The following is a 22,546-nucleotide window of genomic DNA, read 5'->3' on the forward strand; positions in this document are numbered from 1 at the left end:
AGAGCTGTACTTTGAATATCCTGTCTTCCATTCTTAATTAGCACTTTTCTCAGACAAAACACCTCTTTGACCCTTTTGTCTGTGACATCTTTTGATTATCTGCTCATCTCCACAATCACCACACCCTCAATGTCTCTCTCTCCCCCCACCAACCCCCCCCCACCCCCGCCCCCCCAACACCCACCTTAAACCAATTTATATTTCTCCCTTCTTCTAACTATGCTTCAGTTCTGCCAAAGGGCCATGAAGGCTCGAAACGTTAACTGATTTCTTCTCCGCCGATGCTGCCAGACCTGCTGAGTTTTTCCAGGTAATTCTGTTTTTGCAATCTATGTACATGTTCTTTCTGTCTGCAAAGAACAGGGCCCCGAGTATTATCATACCCTATTTTTCCCCTCTTAATCAATCTCTTGGTCCTCCTTTGCTGAATTCTAAACTGCTGCCAATCCTCAGGCTTGCTACTTTTTCTGGTAACTTTATATGACTCCTCTTTGGATCTAATGCTATCCTTAATTTCTTTTGTTAGCCATGGTTGGCCCAGCCATCGAAGCCCACATCCCATGAATGAATAATAAAAAAAATACATTTGTTCTTTAAACATTAGCCATTGTCTATCCACCGTCATGCCTTTTAATGAAGTTCCCCAATCTATCTTAACCAACTCACTCCTCATACCTTCATAGCTTCCTTTATTAAGATTTAGGACCCTGGTTTCAGATTGACTACTTCAATTTCCATCCTAATGAAGATTCTATCATGGTATGGTTACTGTTCCCTAAAGGACCCCGCACAACAAGATTATTAATCAAACTCTTCTCATTGCACAATACCAAATCTAGGGCAGCCTGTTCCCTAGTCAGTTCCTCAACATACTGGTCTAAAAAATCATCTCGTACACAACAGAAATAATTCTCCTGAAAGATTTTAAAAATTCACCTCCTCCAGTAGTTAGAACCCATGTTGAAGACCAGAGGGTCGTAACAGCTAGACAGGCAGCGGAGACCGCTGACGATTATCAGCTGGTCCATAAATTCAAACCCTCTCACAAACCCGGAAGGATAGAAGATGGGAAGGTCAAAGGACGGCAAGTAGACAGGGAAGAGAAGGGACAGTTGGTAATTCCCCGGACACTCCTCAGGACAGAAAGGAAGGTGCTGAGGCTGGAAGTGATATTTGACGGCCTTACTGTTTCCATTGTAACAAAGTGGGACATGTTCGTGCCAATTACTGGAAGTTGTGCAGGAAATCCATGGGAACTATTGTGGTGCGTGAGGGCACTTCAGAAAGGCCTGACAAAGTACAAAAGATCAAGTTGTAGCTGTGAAACCCGAGCGTGAACACTGCTGTGAGTTCAGGAGAGGTGAATAAGATATATGAGAGGTGTAAAGAATTTTTGTTGAGGGGGAAAAGTAACCCCTTATTCCTCAAATGCGACAGCTAAACCTCTAATCATACTCAGGGATACGGGAGCGACCCAAACATTTTTGCTGGGTAAAGGCATAAGTTTTCCATCAGAAAGCACATTAAAAACCAAAGTTCTAGTCAATGGTATTGGCGGACAGTATATACCCGTACCTTTATACCGGGTATACTTGGAGTGTGACCTATTGTCTGAGACAGTGATGGTAAGGGTTGTTCAGAAGTTACCCCCGGATGGAATTGATTTACTCCCAGAAATAATTTAACTGGAGCGAAGGTGGTAGCTTCTCCTGTAATTACAGAGAGCCCAAATGAGGTTAAAGAGACGGAGCAGTTACAGGAAAAGGTTCCAGGAATTTTTCCTTCATGTGTGATAACCTGAGCAAGGGCTAAGCAAAGTCCATCATTGAAGTTCAGAGTGATACCACAGACAGATATTTGGCTGGCTGAAACTTTCTTTAAAGACTTTGATAATCTGAAAGAGATGTTTAACAAATAATCTTGAGTTGAGGCTCAACAAGCTGATCCAGATTTAAGTAAGATAGCACCAACAGCCCAAACTGAAGCTGAAATTGAGGAAGTTCCAGAATGTTATTACATTAAAAATGGAATTCTAATGAGAAAGTGGAGACCCCCTCAAACCTGCAGATGAGGAGTGGACGCTTGTTCAACAGGTAGTGGTACTGCCCAAATATCGTAAAGAGATATTACGGATAGCACATGAAATTCCAATGGCAGGACATGTAGGAATATGGAAAACTCAAGCGCAGATAAACTGGCAGTTTTACTGGCCAGGTCTTCATAAGGACGTAGTGCAGTTTTGTAAAATGTGCCACACTTGCCAGATGGTAGGAAAACCACAACATACAATCAACCAGCACCCTTAATTCCCATATCAGTTTTTGAGGAACTATTCAGCAGGGTGTTAGTGGACTGTGTGGGACCATTATCAAAAATGATAGCAGGACTCCAGTATATGCTTACTATTATGGATATGACAACTCAATTTCCAGAGGACATCCGTTAAAGACAATTACAGCTAAAGTGGTGGTAGAGAAGATAGCCCAATTTTTTTACTCAATATGGATTGCATGTGGAGATCCAGTCAGATCAAGGTCCCAATTTTATGTCTAAAATCTTTCAGAACATAATGAGTAGTTTGGGTATAAAACAGTTAAAGTCCACAGCATATCACCCACAAACACAGAGAGCTTTAGAGAGGTACCATCAAACTCTCAAAACAATGATTAAAGCATATTGTCATGAATAATTCTTTATTTGCTGCCGAGATTCACCAAATGAATCTAATGGTTTTAGCCCTTTTGAATTAATTTACTGACGTGAACACACGAACAAGGAGGAGTGGACCATTCAGCCCCTCGAGCTTGCTCCGCATTTAAAAAGATCATGGCTGATCTGATAGTAACCTCAAATCTGCATCCCACTTACCCCGATAACCTATCATCCTTTTACTTACCAAGAATCTATTTACCTCTGCCTTAAAAATATTCAGACTCTGCTTCCACCACCTTTTCAGGAAGAGAGTTCCAAAGACTCACAACCCTCAGTGAAAAAATGATGTCTCATCTGTGTGTTAAATGGACGACCCCTTATTTTTAAACAGTAACCCCTAGGTAGAACCATAGAAAAGTTACAGCACAGAAGGAAGCCATTCGGCCCATCTTGTCCATGCCAGCCCAAGGACACCCAGATGCCCTTTCTAATCTCACCTTCCTGCACCCGGCCCATAGCCCTGCAGCTTACAGCACTTAAGGTGCAGATCCAGGTACTTTTTGAAAGAGTTTAGAGTTTCTGCCTCTACCACCAACTCGGGCAGCGAATTCCAGAGACCCACTACCCTCTGCGTAAAAAAGTTCTTCCTTATGATGTTTTAAGGGAAAAATATGGGGTTAAGGGGAATTGTATACAAAGGGCATTCTGAGAACAACTTGCCACTGAATGTTATATAGATAATCATTCCCCGTGGGGTAACATGCACTTGACAAAAAGTGAAACTTAAAAATGGTTTAGGATTGACCTTGCTAGTGTCATGCCCATAAGACATGAGATCATAAAGTGTGTAAATCAAACCTTACTTTCTGCTTATATGAAAATGGACTTTGCTGGACCAAAAAGCATGGCTGCTACAGTTCATATGATTTGCAAGTTGGTTACAGTTCTGAAAACTTCCAACAGAAATTACAGGACAAAGCTCATCCTGTGGAATCTCACACCAATCACTGTGTGGACCCATTACAATCAACGAAACAAGTTCTAGATTCTTCCCCACAGGAGGAAACATCCTCTCCACATCCATCCAGTCAAGACCCCTCAGGATCTTATATGTTTCAATCAAGTCACCTCTTACTATCTAAGCTTCAGCAGATACAAGCATAGTCTGGCTAACCTTTCCTCATAAGACAAGCCCACTCATTCCAGGTATTAGTCTGGTAAACCTTCTCTGAACTGCTTCCAACACATTTACATCCTTCCTTAAATAAGGTGACCAATACTGTACACAGTACTCCAGAGGTGGTCTCACTAGTGTCCTGTATAACTGAAGCATAACCTCCCTACTTTTGTATTTAATTCCCCTCGCAATAAATGATAATGTTCTATTAGCTTTCCTAATTACTTGCTGTACCTGCATACCAGCCTTTTGTGATTCATGCACTAAGACACCCAGATCCCCCTGCATCTCAGAGCTCTGCAATCTCTCACCATTTAGATAATATGCATCTCTTTTATTCTTCCTGCCAAAATGGACAATGGGACCTTTCCCAAATCTAGGGAGTTTTGGAAAATTAAAATCAATGCATCAACTATCTCACTAGACACTTCTTTTAAGACCCTAGGTTGAAGTCCATGAGGACCCAGGCTCTTGTCCGCCCGCAGCTCCAACAATTTACTCAGTACCACTTGTCTGGTGACTGTAATTTTCCAGACTTCCTCCCTCATTTCCATTTCCTGGTTTATAGCTGCTTCTGGGATGTTGTATCCTCTATAGTGAAAACTGATGCATAATACCTGTTCAATTCACCTGCCATCTCCTTGTTTTCCATTATCAATTCTCCAGACTCACTTTCTGTTGGACCAACACTTACTTTGTTAACTTGTTTCTTTTTAAATATTTATAAAAACTCTTACTATCTGTTTTTATATATCTGGCTGGCATTCTCTCATACTCTAATTTTTCCCTCCTTAGTCTTTTAATTATTCTTTGCTGTTCCTTATATTCTGTCCAATCTTCTGACCTGCTACCTGCCTTTGCACAATTATATGCTTTTTCTTTAATTTTGATACTATCTTTAACCTTTTTAGGTCCTCTGAAATGAATCAAAGAAAAGCTTTTGGGAGAGAAGGACGAATCCTGTATGTTAGATTATGTGTCCGTGTTCTTGGAATGGCTCATGGGAGCCTGCAAAGTGGCTCAAGAACATCTTAAAGTTTCTCAAACAAAGATGAAAGAATGGGCAGATAAGCAAGCTATGACCCGAACATTACAACCAAGGGATGAAGTGTTAGTATTATTGCCATTACAGGGGGAACCTTTGAAAGCACAGCTCAGTGGTCCATGCAAGGTAATTAGGAGGCTTAAAGTAAATTATCAGATAAATACCCTAGATTGTAGGAAAAAGAATCGGCTGTGTTACATGAATATGTTAAAACGATACCATCGTAGGGAGGAAGATAGGAAAGAGCGGTTATGTCAGGTTGTAAGCATAATGGAGGATGAAAGAAGCAGTGAGAGTGAGGTAGAAGGAGACTTAGTTCACAAATTGAATCTCCTACTATCCAGTTAGCTAACACTGAAATATTAGGACAGTTAGATACCATAATTGCATACTTAGAGGTAGAATGACGAGAGGATCTAGTGAGGTCACTTACAGAATTTAAAGGAATCTGTAGGGTTAAACTAGGGTCTAAAACTTTAGCCACACATTGTGAATGTAGGGGAATTTTCTCCTATGAAGTAACATCCTTAACGTTTAAGTCCAGAGAAATAAGCACAAGTGATAGCAGAAATTCAATATATATTAGAAAATCACCTAATTAAGCCTAGTCAAAGCAGTTGGTGTTCTCCAGTAGTGTTAGTGCCGAAACCTGATGGGTCCAGCAGATTCTGCATTGACTATAGAGAGGCTAATGCGGTAACTAAAACGGATTCCTACCCAATCCCTCATCTAGGAGATTGCATTGACAGGGTTGGCAGTGCCATGTTCCTTACTAAGATAGATTTGTTGAAAAGATACTGGCAAGTATCTTTAACATCGTGAGCAAAGGAGATATCGGCTTTTGTCACACCAAATGGGCTATACCAATGCCAAGTAATGCCATTCGGAGAAAAAATGCTCCAGCCACATTCCAAAGACTAATGAATCAGGTGATCACTAATGTTCCTAACTGTGTGGTTTTACTTGGATAATGTATTGGTTCTTAGAAACACGTGGAAAGACCATTTAAAACAATTGGAAACCTTATTTAAACAATTACAGTTAACAGATCACAGAATTGTTATGGTGTAGGAGACCATTCAGCCCATCATGTATGCACCAGCTCTCTGAGCATTTTAACTTAGTGCCAATCTCCTGCCTTTTTCCCATAACTCTGCACATTGTTTCTTTTTGAATAATCATCCAATGCCCTCTTGAATGCCTCAATTGAACCTGTCTCCGTCACACTTCCAGTCAGTGCATTCCAAACCCTAACTACTCGCTGTGTGAAAAAGTTTTTTCTCACCTCACATTTGCTTCTTTTGCAAAACACTTTAAAATTGTGCCCTCTGGTTCTCGATCTGTTTATGAGTGGGAACAGTTTCTCCCTATCTACTCTGTCCAGGCCCCTCATGATTTTGAAAACTTCTATCTAGTCTCCTCTCAGCCTTCTCCTCTTCAAGGAAAACAGTCCCAACTTCTCCAATCTTTCCTCATAACTGAAGTGTTTCATCCCTGGAACCATTCTCCTAAACCTCTTCTGCACTCTCTCCAATGCGTTCATATCCTTCCTATAGTGTGGCGTCCAAAACTATACACAATACTCCAGCTGAGGTCTAACCAGTGTCTTATATAAGTTCATCATAACCTCCCAGCTCTTATACTCTATGCCCCTATTAATGAAGCCTAGAATACTGTGTGCATTAGTAACAGATCTCTCTACCTGTCCTGCCATCTTTAATGATTTATGTACATATACACCCAGGTCTCTCTGCTTCCGCACACCCTTTAGAATAGTATCCTTTATTTTACACTGTCTCTCCATGCTCTTTGTACCAAAGTGCATCACCTCACACTTCTCCGCATTGAACTTCATCTGCCTACCATATGCCCACTCCACCAATGTGTCAATGTTCTTTTGAAGTTCGACACTGTCCTTCTCACAGTTTACAATTCTCTCGCAAACTTTGAAATTGTGCCCTGCACACCAAGATCGAGATAATTTATATATATATATTTATATATACATATCAGGAAAACCAAGGGTCCCAATACCAACCCCTAGGGAACTACAAACCTTCTTCCAGCCCAAAAAATACCCATTAACCATTACTCTCTGTTTCCTATCCCTCAGCCAATTTTGTATCCACGTTGCTACTGTCCCTTTTATTCCATGACCTATAACTTTCCTCAAGTCTGTTGCTTGGCACTGTATTGAACGCCTTTTGGACGTCCATATTAACAACATCAACAGCCTTGCCCTCATCAACCATCTCTGTTACCTCTTCAAAAAGCTCCAGGAAGTTAGTTAGACACAACTTTCCTTTAACAAATCCATGCTGACTCTTCCGAATCAATCCACTTTTTCCATGTGACAATTAATTTTATCCCGAATAATTGTTTCGAGAAGTTTCCCCATCACCAAAGTTAAACTGACTGGTCTATAATTGCAGGGAAGATCTTTACAACCTTTTTTGAACAAGGGTGTCATGTTTGCAATTCTCCAGTCCTCCTGCACCTCCCCGAATCCAGGGAACTTTGAAAGATTATTGCAAGTGCTTCTGCAATTTCCTCTCTTACTTCCTTCAATATTCTTGGATGCATCTCATCTGGTCCCAGTGCCTTATCAACTTTAAGTACATTCAGCTTATCCAATACCACCTCCTTATCAATTTTAAATCCTTCTAGTGACCGAGATATAGTAATAAACCTTGCAAAAAGTGAGTTCGCAAAAGCACAAGTAGCTTATTTAGGGCTTATTGTAGGGCAGGGACAGGTCTTGCCAAGAACAGTGAAGGTACAGGTTTTGATGGAATTCCCTGTCCCTAAAACTAAACAGGAAATTATGAGATTTTTAGGGATGTGCGGTTTCAATCGTAAATTTGTGCCAAACTTCAGCACAATAGTGGCAGAATCGGACAGAGTCAGCATGGATTTACGAAAGGGAAATCATGCTTGACAAATCTACTGGAATTTTTGAGAATGTAACTAGTAGAGTTGATGAGGGGGAGCCAGTGGATGTGGTTTATTTGGACTTTTAGAAGGCTTTCGGCAAAGTCCCACATAAGAGATTAGCCTGTAAAATTAAAGCGCGTGGGATTGGGGGGTAGTGTATTAAGATGGATAGAAAACTGGTTGGCAGACAGGAAACAAAGAGTAGGAATAAATGGGTCTTTTTCTGAATGGCAGGCAGTGACTAGTGGGGTACCGCAGGGATCAGCTTTGGGACCCCAGTTATTCACAATACATGTCAATGATTTAGATGAGGGAACTAAATGTAGTATCTCCAAATTTGCAGATGACACCAAAGCTGGGTGGGAGGGTGAGCTGTGAGGAGGATGCAGAGATGCTTCAGTGTGATTTGGACAAGCTGAGTGAGTGAGCAAATGCATGGCAGATGCAGTATAATGTGGATAACTGTGAGGTTATACACGTTGGTAGCAAAAACAGGAAGGCAGATTACCATCTGAATGGCTATAAATTGAGAGAGGGGAATGTGCAACGATACCTGAGTGTCCTCGTACACCAGTCGCTGAAGGTAAGCATGTAGGCGCAGGAGGTGGTAAAGAAGGTAAATGGTATGTTGGCCTTCATAGCCAGAGGATTCGAGTACAGGAGCAGGGATGTCTTGCTGCAATTGTACAGGGCCTTGGTGAGACCACACCTGGAATATTGTGTGCAATATTCTCCTTATCTGAGGAAGGATGTTCTTGCTATAGAGGGAGTGCAGCGAAGATTTACTAGACTGATTCCTGGGATGCCAGGACTGACATATGAGGAGAGATTGAGTCGGTTAGGATTATATTCACTGGAGTTCAAAAGAATGAGGGGGGATCTCATAGATACATATAAAATTCTAACAGGACTAGACAGGGTAGATGCAGGAAGGATGTTCCCGACGGTGGGGGAGTCCAGAACCAGGGGTCATAGTCTGAGGATACGGGGTAGACCATTTAGGACTGAGATGAGGAGAAATTTCTTCACCCAGAGAGTGGTGAGCATGTGGAATTCGCTACCACAGAAAGTAGTTGAGGCCAAAACATTGTATGTTTTCAAGAGGAGTTAGATATAGCTCTTGGGGCGAAAGGGATCAAAAGATATGGGAAGAAAGTGGGAGCAGGCTATTGAGTTGGAAGATCAGCCATGATCATAATGAATGGCGGAGCAGGCTTGAAGGGCCAAATGGCCTACTCCTGCTCCTATTTTCGATGTTTCTGCATATTTTGCAATTAAACGCATTTGGAAATGGTGTTTCATCTTTTACGGTCGGAGGCATGTTAGAATCAGATTTCTCAGGACTGAATTTTCTTTTACAAAATATAAGGACATGGCATGTCTGGGCATTTGGATGCTAACCTGGGATTTTTTTTAAAAGGTCATTAGTCCACCTTGGAACTGTCAGCAAGCAGGCCTCTTCAAAGAAATCACCTGATTTTTATGGTATTTGAGGGAGATCTGGCTGTTTGTTTTGAACTGCAATCACTTTAATTGATGGAGGGGAAAAAAACTGAAAAGGAAGATTAGTAACTTGCTGAAATCACATGGGAGAGAGGAAAAGACTTAAGTTGTGAAGCTGCTTGTTTGGAAGGCAGTTTTGTTGGGTAACAAGCTGAGGAAGGAAGCCTACCCTAACTGGCGCCCTCTCTCTACCTTGCCTAAAATTGCGTGTGGCTATCAACCTGTAGTCAGAGAACACTGTAACTCGTCTGAATTTGGACCTGCAAAGCTAAGGCCAGTCGGTGAGAACTTCCAGACATCCACCGGGGGGGACCAGTGGCCCGTCTTCACACGAGGGAACTCCAGGTCGACAGCATCGAGACCCTGTGGACTTCATCCTTTTTTTATAATGTCCATCCTCCAAAGCCCATTTTTGCAGAGAGATTTTATCTGTTTCTCCTTTGTTTGTCTGTGTGTGTCTGAGTTGCAAAACTCAAAATACAGCATTCAACATTAGATGTGATTCCGCGATTGGACAACATTTGCTAAATAATCTTCAATGTGCTAAGAGTCATATAAGGTTACCAGAAAAAGTAGCAAGCCTGAGGATTGGCAGCAGTTTAGAATTCAGCAAAGGAGGATGAAGAGATTGATTAAGAGGGCAAAAATAGGGTATGAGAGTAAACTTGCAAGGGACATAAAAGCAGACTGTAAAAGCTTTTTTTTAATATTCGCTTACGGTATGTGGACAATGCTGGCTTGGCCAGCATTTATTGCCTATCCCTAGTTGCCTTTGAGAAGGTGGTGATGAGCTGCTTCATGAACCGCTGCAGTCCATGTGATGTAGGTACACCCACAGTGCTGTTAGGAAGGGAGTTCCAGGATTTTGACCCAGCGACAGTGAAGGAACGGTGATATATTTCCAAGTCAGGATGGCGAGTGACTTGGAGGGGAGCTTCCAGGTGGTGGTGCTCCCATATATTTGCTGCCCTTGTCCTTCTAGATCATAGTGGTCGTGTGTTTGGAAGATGCTGTCGAAGGAGCCTTGGTGAATTCCGGCAGTGCATCTTGTAGATGGTACACACTGCTGCTACCGTGCTTCAGTGGTGGAGGGAGTGAATGTTTGTGGACATACTGCCAATCAAGTTGGCTGCTTTGTCCTGGATGGTGTCAAGCTTCTTGAGTGTTGTGGGAGCTGCACTCATCCAGGCAAATGTGGAGTGTGCCATCCCTCTCCTGACCTGTGCCCTGTAGATGCTGGGCAGGCTTTGGGGAGTCAGGAGGTGAGTTACTCGTTGCACAATTCCTAGCCTCTGACATGCTCTTCTAGTCACAGTCTTTATATGGCTAGTCCAGTTCAGTTTCTGGTCAATGGTAACCCCTAGGATGTTGATAGTGGGGGATTCAGTGATGGTAATGCCATTGAACATCAAGGGGCGAAGGTTGAATTCTCTCTTGTTGGAGATGGTCATTGCCTGACACTTGTATGGCGTGAATGTTACTTACCACTTGTCAGCCCAAGCCTGAAAATTGTCCAGGTCCTGCTGCATTTGGACATGGACTGCTTCAGTATCTGTGGAGTCGTGAATGGTGCGGAACATTGCGCAATCATCAGCGAACATCCCCACTCTGACCTTATGATGGAAGGAAGGTCATTGATGAAGCAGCTGAAGATGTTTGGGCCTCGGTCACTACCCTGAGGAACTCCTGCAGTGATGTCCTGGAGCTGGGATGACTGACCTCCAACAACCACAACCATCTTGCTTTTGTGCTAGGTATGACTCCAACCAGTGGAGAGTTTTCCTTCTGATTCCCAGCGACACCAGTTTTCCTAGGGTTCCTTGATGCCACTCTTGGTCAAATGCAGCCTTGATGTCAAGGGCAGTCACTCTCACCTCACCTCACCTCACCTCAGGAGTTCGGCTCTTTTGTCCATGCTTGAACAAAGGCTGTAATGAGGTCAGGTGCTAAGTGGCCCTGGTGGAACCCAAACTGGGCACCAGTGAGCAGGTTATTGCTATGCAAGTGCCGCTTGATAGCACTGTTGATGGCCACTTCCATTACTTTACTGATGATGGACAGTAGACTGATGGGTTGTAATTGGCCGGGTTGGATTTGTTCCGCTTTTTGTGAACAGGACAAACCTAGCCAATTTTCCACATAGCCAGGTAGATGCCAGTGTTGTAGCTGTACTGGAACAGCTTGACTAGGGGCGCGCCAAGTTCTGGAGCACAAATCTTCAGTACTATTACCAGAATATTGTCAGGGCCCATAGCCTTTGCACTATCCAGTGCCTTTTCTTGATATCACATGAGTGAATCGAATTGGCTGAAGACAGGCCTCTGTGATACTGGCGACCTCCAGAGGAGGCCAAGATGGATTATCCACTCGGCACTTCTGGCTGAACATTGTAGCAAGTGCTTCAGCTTTACCTTTTATCTATCGCATATGTGGAAAGAAAAAGATTAGTGAAGACAAATGTAGGTCCCTTACAGTCTGAAATGGGAGAACTTATAATAGAAAACAAGGAAATGGCACAGCAATTAAATAACTACTTTAGTTCCGTATTCACGGAGGAAAGCACAAATAGCTTCCCAGAAATACTAGGGAACCAAGGGTCTAGTGAGAAGGAGGAATTGAAGGAAATTAGTATTACTAAAACAATAGTGCTGGAGAAATTAATGGAACTGAAAGCCAATAAATCCCCAGAGCCTGATAATCTACATCCCAGGGGACTAAAGGAGACAGCCATGGAAATAGTGGATACATTGGCTGTCATCTTCCAAAATTCTGTAGATTCTGTAACAGTCCTGGCAGATTGGAGGGTGGCAAATGTAACCCCACTATTTCAAAAAGGAGGGAAGGAGAAAACAGCGAATTACAGACCGGTTAGCCTAACCTCAGTAATAGGGAAAATGCTACAGTGTATTATAAAGGATGTGATAACAGGGCACTTAGAAAATATCAACGGGATTAGACAAACTCAACATGGATTTGTGAAAGGGAAACCATGTTTGACAAAGCTATTGCAGTTCTTTGAAGATGTAATTAGCAGAATAGATAAGGAAGAACCACTGGATGTGGTGTATTTGGATTTTCAGAAAGCTTTTGATAAAGTCCCACATAAGAGGTTAGTGTGTAAAATTAAAGCACATGGGATTGGGAGTAATATACTGGTATGGATTGAGAATTGGTTGGCAGACAGGAAACAGAGAGTAGGAATAAATGGTCTTTATCGGAGTGGCAGGTGGTGACTAGTTGGGTACTGCAGGGATCAGCGCTTGGGCCCCAGTTATTCACAATATATATCAATGATTTGGATGAGGAAACCAAATGTAATTGTTCCAAGTTTGCTGACAACACAAATCTTGGTGGGAATGTGAGTGACGAGGTAGGTGTTAAGAGGCTTCAAGGCGATTTAGACAAGTTGAATGAGTCATAGAGTCGTAGCGGTCTACAGCACAGAAAAAGGCCCTTCGGCCCATCAAGTCTGTGCCAGTCAAACAAGTACCCAACTATTCTAATCCCATTTTCCAGCACTAGGCCCATAGCCTTGTATGCCATGGCATCACAAGTGCACATCCAAATACTTCTTAAATGTTATGAGGGTTTCTGCCTCTACCACTCTTTCAGGCAGTGTGTTCCAGATTCCCACCACCCTCTGGGTGAAAAAATTCTTTCTCACATCCCCTCTAAACCTCCTGCCCCTTACCTTGAATCTGTGCCCCGTGGTTATTGATCCCTCCACCAAGGGGAAAAGTTCTTTCCTGTCTACACTATTTATGCTCCTCATAATTTTATACACCTCAATCATGCCCCCCCCACCTCAATCTCCTCTGCTCCAGGGAAAATAACCCCAGTCTATCCAATCTCTCCTCATAACTAAAACATGAGTGGGCAAATACATGGCAGATACAGCATAATGTGGATAAGTGTAAAGTTATCCACTTTGATAGGCAAAACAGAATGGCAGAATATTATTTAAATGGTGATAGATTGGGAAATGTTGATGTACAAAGGGACCTGGGTGTCCTTGTACACCAATCACTGAAAGCAAGAATGCAGGTGCAGCAAGCAGTTAAGAAGGCAAATGGTATGTTGGCCTTCATTGCGAGAGGACTTGAGTACAGGAGCAAGGAAGTCTTACTGCAGCTGTACAGGGCCTTGGTGAGACCACACCTGGAGTATTTTGTGCAGTTTTGGTCTCCTTACCTAAGAAATGTTATACTTGCCATCGAGGAGTGCAGTGAAGTTTCACCAGACTAATTCCTGGGATGGCAGGATTGTCGTACGAGGAGGGATTGGGCTGACTAGGCCTATATTCACTGATGTTTAGAAGAATGAGAGGAAATCTCATTGAAATATATAAAATTCTGACAGGGATGGACAGACTGGATGTAGGGATGATATTTCCTCTGGCTAGGGGATCTAGAATAAGGGTTCATAGTCTCAGGATACAGGGTAGACCATTTAGGACTAAGATGAGGAGAAACTTCTTCACTCAGTACGGTGAACCTATGGAATTTTCTACCACAGAAGGCTGTGGAGGCCAAGTCACTGGATATATTTAAGAAGGAAATATTTAGATTTCTGGACTCTAAAGGCGTCAAGGGGTACAGAGAGAGCGCTGGAGTACGGCGTTGAGATAGAGAACCAGCCATGATCATACTGAACGGCAGAGCAGGCTCAAAGGGCCGAATGACCTACTCCTGCTCCTATTTTCTATGTTTCTCTAAGGGCTTCATATGTTGTCTCTACTTTCAATGCCTGTATCCAACGGTCAAATCCACAGATACCTCTTCTGACAGCGATGCATATAATTCATGAGCTCTACCCACCAACCTACTCTGTAAGAGCAATGTCCAGATTCCTTTCGGCCATTTCATTTGCTTAGCTACCTTTTCAAATGAAATAAAGAATGCCTCTACATTCCATTCCTTAAACTTTGGGAAGGCTTGCACAAATTTAAACATCTCCCTACTGGACTTTGTGTTGAAGGTTTATTTCATCATCTGAACCTTTCTCAGTATCTGAGGCCTCTTTTTTAAAGTTCAGCCTTTTAAGCCGGTATTGCCTTTCTTGGAATCTTAACGGCACAGATGGGCACCATTTGGCCCATACTGTCTGCAACAGCTCTCCAAATGAGGACTATGAACTATTGCCATTGCCCTGTCTTTTTCTCATACCCCTGCACATTCTCGTTCCTTCTCTCTCTCTTCCATTGCTAACTTCTCCCTCTGGAGATCATGTTCCCTTTTCTTATTTTGTTCCCTTTCTCTCTCCTGCATTTCTGCTTGTTCCCTTTCAAATGTTCTCTCTTTTTCTTTTTCCTGTCTTTCTCTTTCCTTTTCTTTATCTTCTGCCTTGAATTCAAGTTTTTTCGGTTCCTTTTCATGTTCGGGTTGCTTCATTCACAACTGGATCTTAGCTAACTCAATTGGCTCACCTCCTGGAGAATGTTGTCTCTCTGGTATTGCTTCCAATTTTAAATGCTGCGCTATTACCTAAACTATGTCTGGTTTCCTCGCCCCTACAGATAATTCTAACTCCAATTTATTCACCAATTCCGTTAGCTGAGTCTTGGTTACTTTTTGTAAACCAATCAGAGTTACTTTTTCCACCTGTAGAAAAGTCTTTGCAACCTTCAACGCTATTTTAGTTTACCAATGTACAAGAAACCTGGTCTCCGTCCTTTTAACCCTTACCAATTATTATTCCGTGTCCAATCCCCCACTGTCCGCGTTTCAAATCCCGCAAGAGCTCCCAATTTATGTTACAACTTGGTTCCGAGGAGTGTGCGAATTACCAAGCCCCACTAAAGTACCATTAATTTAAATGTTTAATTTTCTCAACAAAATGGCCAATTGTGTACCAATACTTCTAGCACCCAGGAGAAAAGACGACTCTGACCAGGCTTCTCTCAAAAAACTCAGAATGATGAATTTATTTCAAAACAAAACTTCTTTTAACAAATTGCAAGTACTGGTTAACACACAATTGTGATTGGGAAGTACAACTATCTATCTCTTCCTAAAGAATTCTGCCAGCACATGCACAGACAAACAAAGGTCTAACAGAGATAAAAACAAAAAACTGCGGATGCTGGAAATCCAAAACAAAAACAGAATTACCTGGAAAAACTCAGCAGGTCTGGCAGCATCGGCGGAGAAGAACAAAGTTGACGTTTCGAGTCCTCATGACCCTTCAACAGAACTAAGTAAAAATAGGAGAGGGGCGAAATAGGACTAACAGATACAGTCTCTCTGCAAAAATGGGCTTTGGAGGATGGGCGTTATAAAATACAGCATAAAGTCCCCAGCCTCTCGATGATGTCGACCTGGAGTTCCCTCGTGTGAAGACAGGCTGCCGGTCCCTGGTGGATGTCTGGAAGTTCTCACCAACTGGTCTCAGCTTCGCAGGTCCAAATGCGGACTAGTTACACTCAGCTGAGGGTTCTCTGGCTACAGGTTGATCACCACACACAATTTTAGGCAAGGTAGGGAGAGGTCGCCAGTTAGGGTAGCCTTCCTTCCTCAGCGTGTTCCCTAACAAAACTGCCTTCAAAACAAGCAGGTTCGCAACTTAAGTTTTTTCCTCTCACCCATGTGATTTCCAGCAAGTTACCAACTTTCCTTTTCAGTTTCTTTTCTCCATCAATTAAAGTGACTGCGGTTCAAAACAAACAACCAGATCTTCCTCAAGTACATAAAAGTCAGTTGATTTCTTGGAAGAGGCCTGCTTGCTGACAGCTCCAAGGTGAACTTATGACCTTTTAAAAAAATCCCAGGTTAGCATCCAAATATCCAGATCATGCCATGTCCTCCCATTTTGTAAAAGAAAAATTCAGTCTTGAAAGATATGATTCCAACAACTCTGTTTCCCTTTCTCTGCAGTTGTTGCCAGGCTTGCCCTGTATGTCTGGCATTTTGTTTTTACTTAAATAGCTAGATAATCTGTTTTAAGTACTGTTGACTGAGCTATATTAGTGTCCATCAGGGAGAACTCCCCTGATCTTCTTTGAATGTCATGGGATCTTTTCTGTCCACCTTAGGGGACAGATATTTCATCCTTCAGGATTGCACTGAATTTTCTGCCTGGATTATGTGTATATATCGCTAGAGTGGGGCTTGAAACTAAGAGCTTCAGACTCAGGGGCTAAAGTCCTGACATTGAGACAAGTCTAACACATACCTCCATACAAGCTCCCCTCAACTTTCAGCCTCAAGGTACCTCGCTCATGGAATCTTTCCCCCAGTCTACTCTTGTTCAACCTCTCTCTGTCGGGTCTTTTCATCTCACAACAAATCTAGGAGATACCCAGAATCAGGTTAGCAATGTGCAACTCAAAAAAGATACAAAGAGGTCTGGATAAGGATGTGAATTAATAATCATTAAATGTTAGGATGGTCAGGACAGATGGTACCTTGAATAGTGTCCTCCTTTGGAACTTCAGTCTCATTGTCATCATTTAAGCAGTAAACGGTCTCTCTCCTCACATCCTCCTTCCGCAGAGTCTTGGCATCAACAGACATCCAGCTTTTCTTGACTTTCTCTTCAGTCATCTGTTTGAAGAGTTTAATTCTGAAGTTTTGATTGTCATAGTTATATTTTTTAAAGGGAAATATGTTGGCTGGGGCAAGGTGCTAGGGATAGAGTACAAAATGGTTTAAGCACTCGTCGTTATCCACTGTTAGAATCATTACTTCCATCTCATTCTCCCGGCTTACATGTTCTAAAATTCAAAGAGCCCCTCAGCCGATGGTTAATGGCCTGTTAGTGGAAGTCTGTCACAGTATAAGTGCTGATGATAAATGCCAAATAGCAACATAACTCATTGGGTATTGTTGAAAAAAAGAGACACGTCTAAGCTTTTCATCTTGCACTCATCAGGACACTCACAAGAATACCAATATAAAGGGGAAAACAATAATTTATACTGTATGCGAATAGAGTGCTGATTGATTGGCAAGTGGTGTTGTCATGGAGAGTGGGCCAGATGATGGTGACTGACAGTTGACTGCCAAGCATTGTTTGAAATTTAAACCAGGCAGCTTGACCCTGATTGGTCAAGCATTGCCCAGAGGAATGAGTCAGTGAGTGGCAGTCACTTATTTTGTTTAGCTGAAACAGGCGCAATGTATGTACATGTTCTTTCTGTCTGCAAAGAACAGGGCCCTATGAATTAGTATATGTAGCTTCCAGTACATGCAACTTGGCAAGCCCGAATGACAATATTAAATTGGTTGTCAGCGTAATTCTTAGCACATTGAGGATTATTTATCAAATGTTGTCCAATCGCAGAATCACATCTAATGTTGGACACTGTGTTTTGAGTTTTGCAAGCAAGAGCTGGTTGGGCATGGTCTGTACCCTGCTCGTTGCGAACAGTAGCTGGGACATGCTGTTTGATACAATCTGCCAGCCTATAGCATCACATTGGCACTGAAATTCATGTACCACATTACTGATTTGTGTGATAGGCAGAATGTCCACCGAGGATGCTGAATCCTTGAAAGTGTGCATAGCTGATCTAGTGCATGCATATTGCACGATTCTGAACGACCTGTCCAAATTTCAGATGTAACGCCATAAGAAATTGGGGCCTTTAATAAGAGAGTATTTTCCGCATTTTATGGGATTAGCCAAGCAACATTGATTTTCTCTCTGGAAAAAAGATTCCTAAAAACCTTAACCTCTAAACGGTCTTATTTTAGGCTGTCATGTTGACATTCCTAAGTTGTTAGATGGCGCCCTGTGCACCTCCTTATAGCCCAAGGTATGATCCTCAGCATGATAAAATTGACCTTGAGCAGGATGACAAACAGGGGAAGGGTGGCCCCCATATCTATTGGTCTGAAGGGTTCAGACAGGGGATTGACATTTGGTAAGCTACCAGCCTCCAAAATGAGTATATAGATTGGTGCCATACTGGTGATAATGCAGCTGAGGTACTGCTGAGGTGCTAGTGAGGTGGCAGCGCTCGATTTGCAGCTGCCTTCTTCAGATGGAAAATGGAGGAGGAGGAAGATTGAGAGGTTGTGGAAAGAGTTTCCTAACATTTCGACTAGAGAGCGGAATGCTGTTATCACAGGCTGTTACGGGCTGAATACCTTTTCTCTGTCTAATTAGTTAATGTATCATATCTAAACTGTTGTTTCTTAATAAACTCTTAAAATTACACGCGAATAGTTGCCTGCCTATTTAGGTATGACACGACTAAGTAACAGAGATCTGGAGGGAGGAGGAGTACAACCTCATGCAGAGTTCCTAAGATGTCCATAGAGTTGTAAATAAATAACAATGGTTTTAACAAACTACAGTCTTGAGTAGATTATTCATGGAAAATAAACAAACCCCAAAGAACAAAAGGGATAATTAATTGGGGGAAAGCCAACTTCGATGGGATGAGATTGCATCTGAGTCAAGTGAGTTGGAATCAAATGTTGGCAGAGAAGACGGTAGCTGAACAATAGGCCACCTTCAAAGAAAAAGTATTGCAGGCAATGTCAAGGTATATTCCCTTGAAGTGGAAAGGTAGGACAAATAAATCCAGAGCGCCCTGGATGGCGAGCGAGATAGAGATAAGGATGAAAAGGAAGAAGTGCACATACGACAGATGTCAGGTAGAAAATACAATGCAGAATCAGGCTGAATATAGAAGGACCAGAGGGGAAGTGAAGAAACTAATAAGAAAAGCAAGGAGAGAGCATGAAAAGAGGTTGGCAGCGAACATAAAAGGGAATCCCAAGGTCTTATAAGCATGTAAATGATAAAAGGGTGGTAAAAGAAAGAGTAGGGCCAATTAGGGACAAAAAAGAGAACTTGCATGTGGAGGCTGGAGAAATAGCGGAGGTGTTGAGCGAGTACTTTGCATCTGTCGTTACAAAGGAAGAAGATGCTACCCAGGCCGAGGTGAGCGAGGAGGTAACTGGTACACCAGAAGAACTTACAATTGAGAGGAAGGAGGTGTCGGAAAGGCTATCTTTACTTGAAATAGATAAGGTACAAGGACTGGATGAGATGCATCCAAGGGTACTGAGGGAAGTGAGGTTGGAAATTGTGGAGGCACTAGCGATAATCTTCCATTCTTTCTTAGACACAGGGGAGGCGCAAGAGGACTGGAGGATTGTAAATGTTACACCCTTGTTCAAAAAGGGGTGCAAGGATAAAGTTGGCAATCACAGGCCAGTCAGTTTGAGCTCAGTGGTAGGGAAACTTCTGGAAACTATAGTACAGGATAAAATCAATAATCACTTAGACAAGTGCAGGATCATTAAGGAAAGCCAGCATGGATTTATCAAGGGAAAATCATGTTTAACTAACTTGCTGGAGCTTTTTGAGGAGATAACAGAAAGTTGATAAGGGAAACGCTATTGATGTGGTGTATATAGATTTTCAAAAGGCATTCGATACAGTGCCACACAACAGACTTGTGAGCAAAATTCTAGCTCATGCAATAAAAGGGAAAGTAGGCACTTGGATAAAAAATTGGCTGAGTGACAGGAAACAGAGAGTAGTGATAAATGGTTGTTTTTCAGATTGGAGGAAGGTTTGTCGTGGAGTTCCCCAGGGGTCAGTGTTGGGACCCTTGCTCTTCCTGATATATATTAATAACCTAGACAGTGGTGTGCAGGGCATGATTTCAAAATTTGCAGATGATACAAAGATTCACAGGATTCGTCCTCACCGTTTCCTACATCCGCATATGTATGGGCTGCCCAAGACACACAAAAGTGATGTCCATCGATGCCCTATCTTATCTATGACTGGTTCTGCACAACATGAATTGGCCAAATGGCTGGGCGAATTGTTACAACCAGTTTTGACCAAGTTTTCCACATACACAGTGAAGGACTCCTTCACATTTGCGAACGCCATATGACATTGCCAGCATATTCACAAATGTTCCACTTAAAGAAGTGATCTATCTTTGCGTTGCAGCACTATATCATGGCAATCTAGACCCACCATCATTGCGTGAATCAGTATTCATTGAACTTAAGAACTCGGCAACTCGCACAGTTGAATTCAGTTTTAATGGCACTATGTATGTATAAACAGATGGTGTTTGCCATGGGATCCCCTCTAGGCCCAGATCTCACAAACATCTTTGTTGGGTTCCATGAGAAACGTGTCTTCGATGGAATGACACTAACCTCCTACACCTTGCATATTTCCGATATGTGGATGGTACGTTTGCTGTATTCAAATCTGCAGCTGCATTTAACAATTTCCTTACATGTCTGAATGGACTTCATTTGACTGCCCCCTAGTTCTGGACTCACCCACAAGAGGAAACATCCTTTCCACACCCACCTTGTCAAGGCCATTCAGGATCTTGTATACTTCAATCAAATCTAAACTCCAGTGGAAACAAGCCCAGTCTGTCCAACCTTTCCTCATAAGACAACCCACTCATTCCAGGTAACAATCTAGTAAACCTCCTCTGAACCGCCTCCAATGCATTTACATCCTTCCTTAAATAAGAAGACCAAAACTGCACACAGTATTCGAGATGTGGTCTCACCAATGCCCTGTATAACTGAAGCACAACATCCTTACTTTTATGTTCAATTCCTCTCGTAATAAAGGATAGCATTCCATTAGCCTTCTTACTGTACCTGCATACTAACTTTTTGTGACTCATGCACTAGAACACTGTAGAGGCGGTGGCATAGTGGTATTGTCACTGGGCTGGTATTTCAGAGACCGAGGGTAATGCTCTGGGGACCCGGATTCAATTCCAACCTGGCAGATGGTGAAATTTGAATCCGATGAAAATCTGGAATTAAAAGTCTAATGATGACCACGAAACCATTGCCGATTGTTGTAAGAACCCATCTGGGTCACTAATACCCTTTAGGGAAGGAAATCTGCCATCCTTACCTGGTCTGGCTCTTAAATGCCCTCTGAACAAGGGCAATTAGGGATGGGCAATAAATGCTGGCCTAGCCAGCGATGCCCATACCCCATGAACGAATAAAAAACACCTAGATCCCTCTGCACCTCGGAATTCTGCATTCTTCACTTAAGTAATGCTCTGCCTTTTTATTCTTCCTGCCAAACTGACCAACTTCACATTTTCCCACATTATATTCCATCTGCCAGATTTTTGCCCACTCACTCAACTCAATCTGTCTGCAACCTCATGTCCTCTTCACAACCATCTACAAATTTAGCTACCATGCCTTCACTCCTCTCATCTAAGTCATTGATATCAACTGTAAAAAGTTGAGGCCCCAGCACAGACCCCTGCAGGACTCCACTCATCACATCCTGCCAACCTGAAAAAGACCCATTTGTGTATACTGTTTTCTGCTAGCTAGCCAACCTTCTGTCCATACTAATGTTACCCCTTACACCATGAGCTTTTATTTTCTTCAATAACTTTTCATGTGGCACCTTATCAAATACCTTCTGGAAATACAGTATACCTACAGGCTCCTCTTTATCCACAGCGCATGTGACTCCTTCAAAGAACACCAATAAATTGGTTAAACATGATTTCCCTTTCACCAAACGACACTGACTCTTCCTGATTACCTTGTGTTTTTCCAAGTGCCTAGCCAGAAACTCCATATATTATATATATCTTCACAGTTCGCTGCATCTGCTTATGTATGGGCTGCCCAAGTCACACAACAGTGGTGTCCCTTTACGCCCTATCTTATCTATGACCGGTTCTGCACAACATGAATTGGCCAAATGGTTAGGCGAATTGTTACAAACAGTTTTGACCAAGTTTTCCACATGCATGGTGAAGGATTCCTTCACATTTGCGAACACCATACAGGACTTGCATATTGATAGCAATGCTGTGTCCATGTGCTCATTTAACATTGCTAGCCTATATCACAGCAATCTAGACCCGCCACCATTGCGTGAATCAGTATTCATTGAGCTTATGAACTCGGCAACTCGCACAGTTGAGCTCAGTTTTAATGGCACCATGTATGTATAAACAGATGGTGTTTGCCATGGGATTCCCTCTAGGCCCAGCTCTCACAAACATCTTCGTTGGGTTCCATGAGAAACATGTCTTCGATGGAATGACACTAACCTCCTACACCTTGCACATTTCCAATATGTGGATGATACGTTTGCTGTATTCAAATCTGCAGCTGCATTTAACAATTTCCTTACATGTCTGAATGGGCTCCATCCTGCGCTCAAATTCACCTATGAAATGGAGCAGTCAAATGAACTCCACTTCCTTGATGTACTAGTTAAGAAAGCTGCCAGGGGATTCTCTACCA

General features: G+C 42.5%; 1 protein-coding gene across 2 annotated transcripts in view; it reads right to left on the reverse strand.

Moving 5' to 3' along the window:
- Window positions 1–22,546, reverse strand: part of LOC144686921 (X-ray repair cross-complementing protein 5-like) — a 203,304-nt gene that overhangs the window by 117,418 nt on the left and 63,340 nt on the right. For both annotated transcript variants that reach the window (XR_013578020.1, XM_078552767.1), the window contains exon 8: window positions 16,714–16,852. Coding sequence is in view for 1 of the 2 variants with exons in the window: in XM_078552767.1 (XP_078408893.1) it covers window positions 16,714–16,852 (139 nt within the window). In the remaining variant the exon portion in view is untranslated. The remainder of the gene's footprint in view (window positions 1–16,713; window positions 16,853–22,546) is intronic.

This window comes from Cetorhinus maximus, chromosome 11, assembly GCF_964194155.1.
Source record: "Cetorhinus maximus chromosome 11, sCetMax3.hap1.1, whole genome shotgun sequence".
Lineage (NCBI taxonomy): Eukaryota > Metazoa > Chordata > Chondrichthyes > Lamniformes > Cetorhinidae > Cetorhinus > Cetorhinus maximus.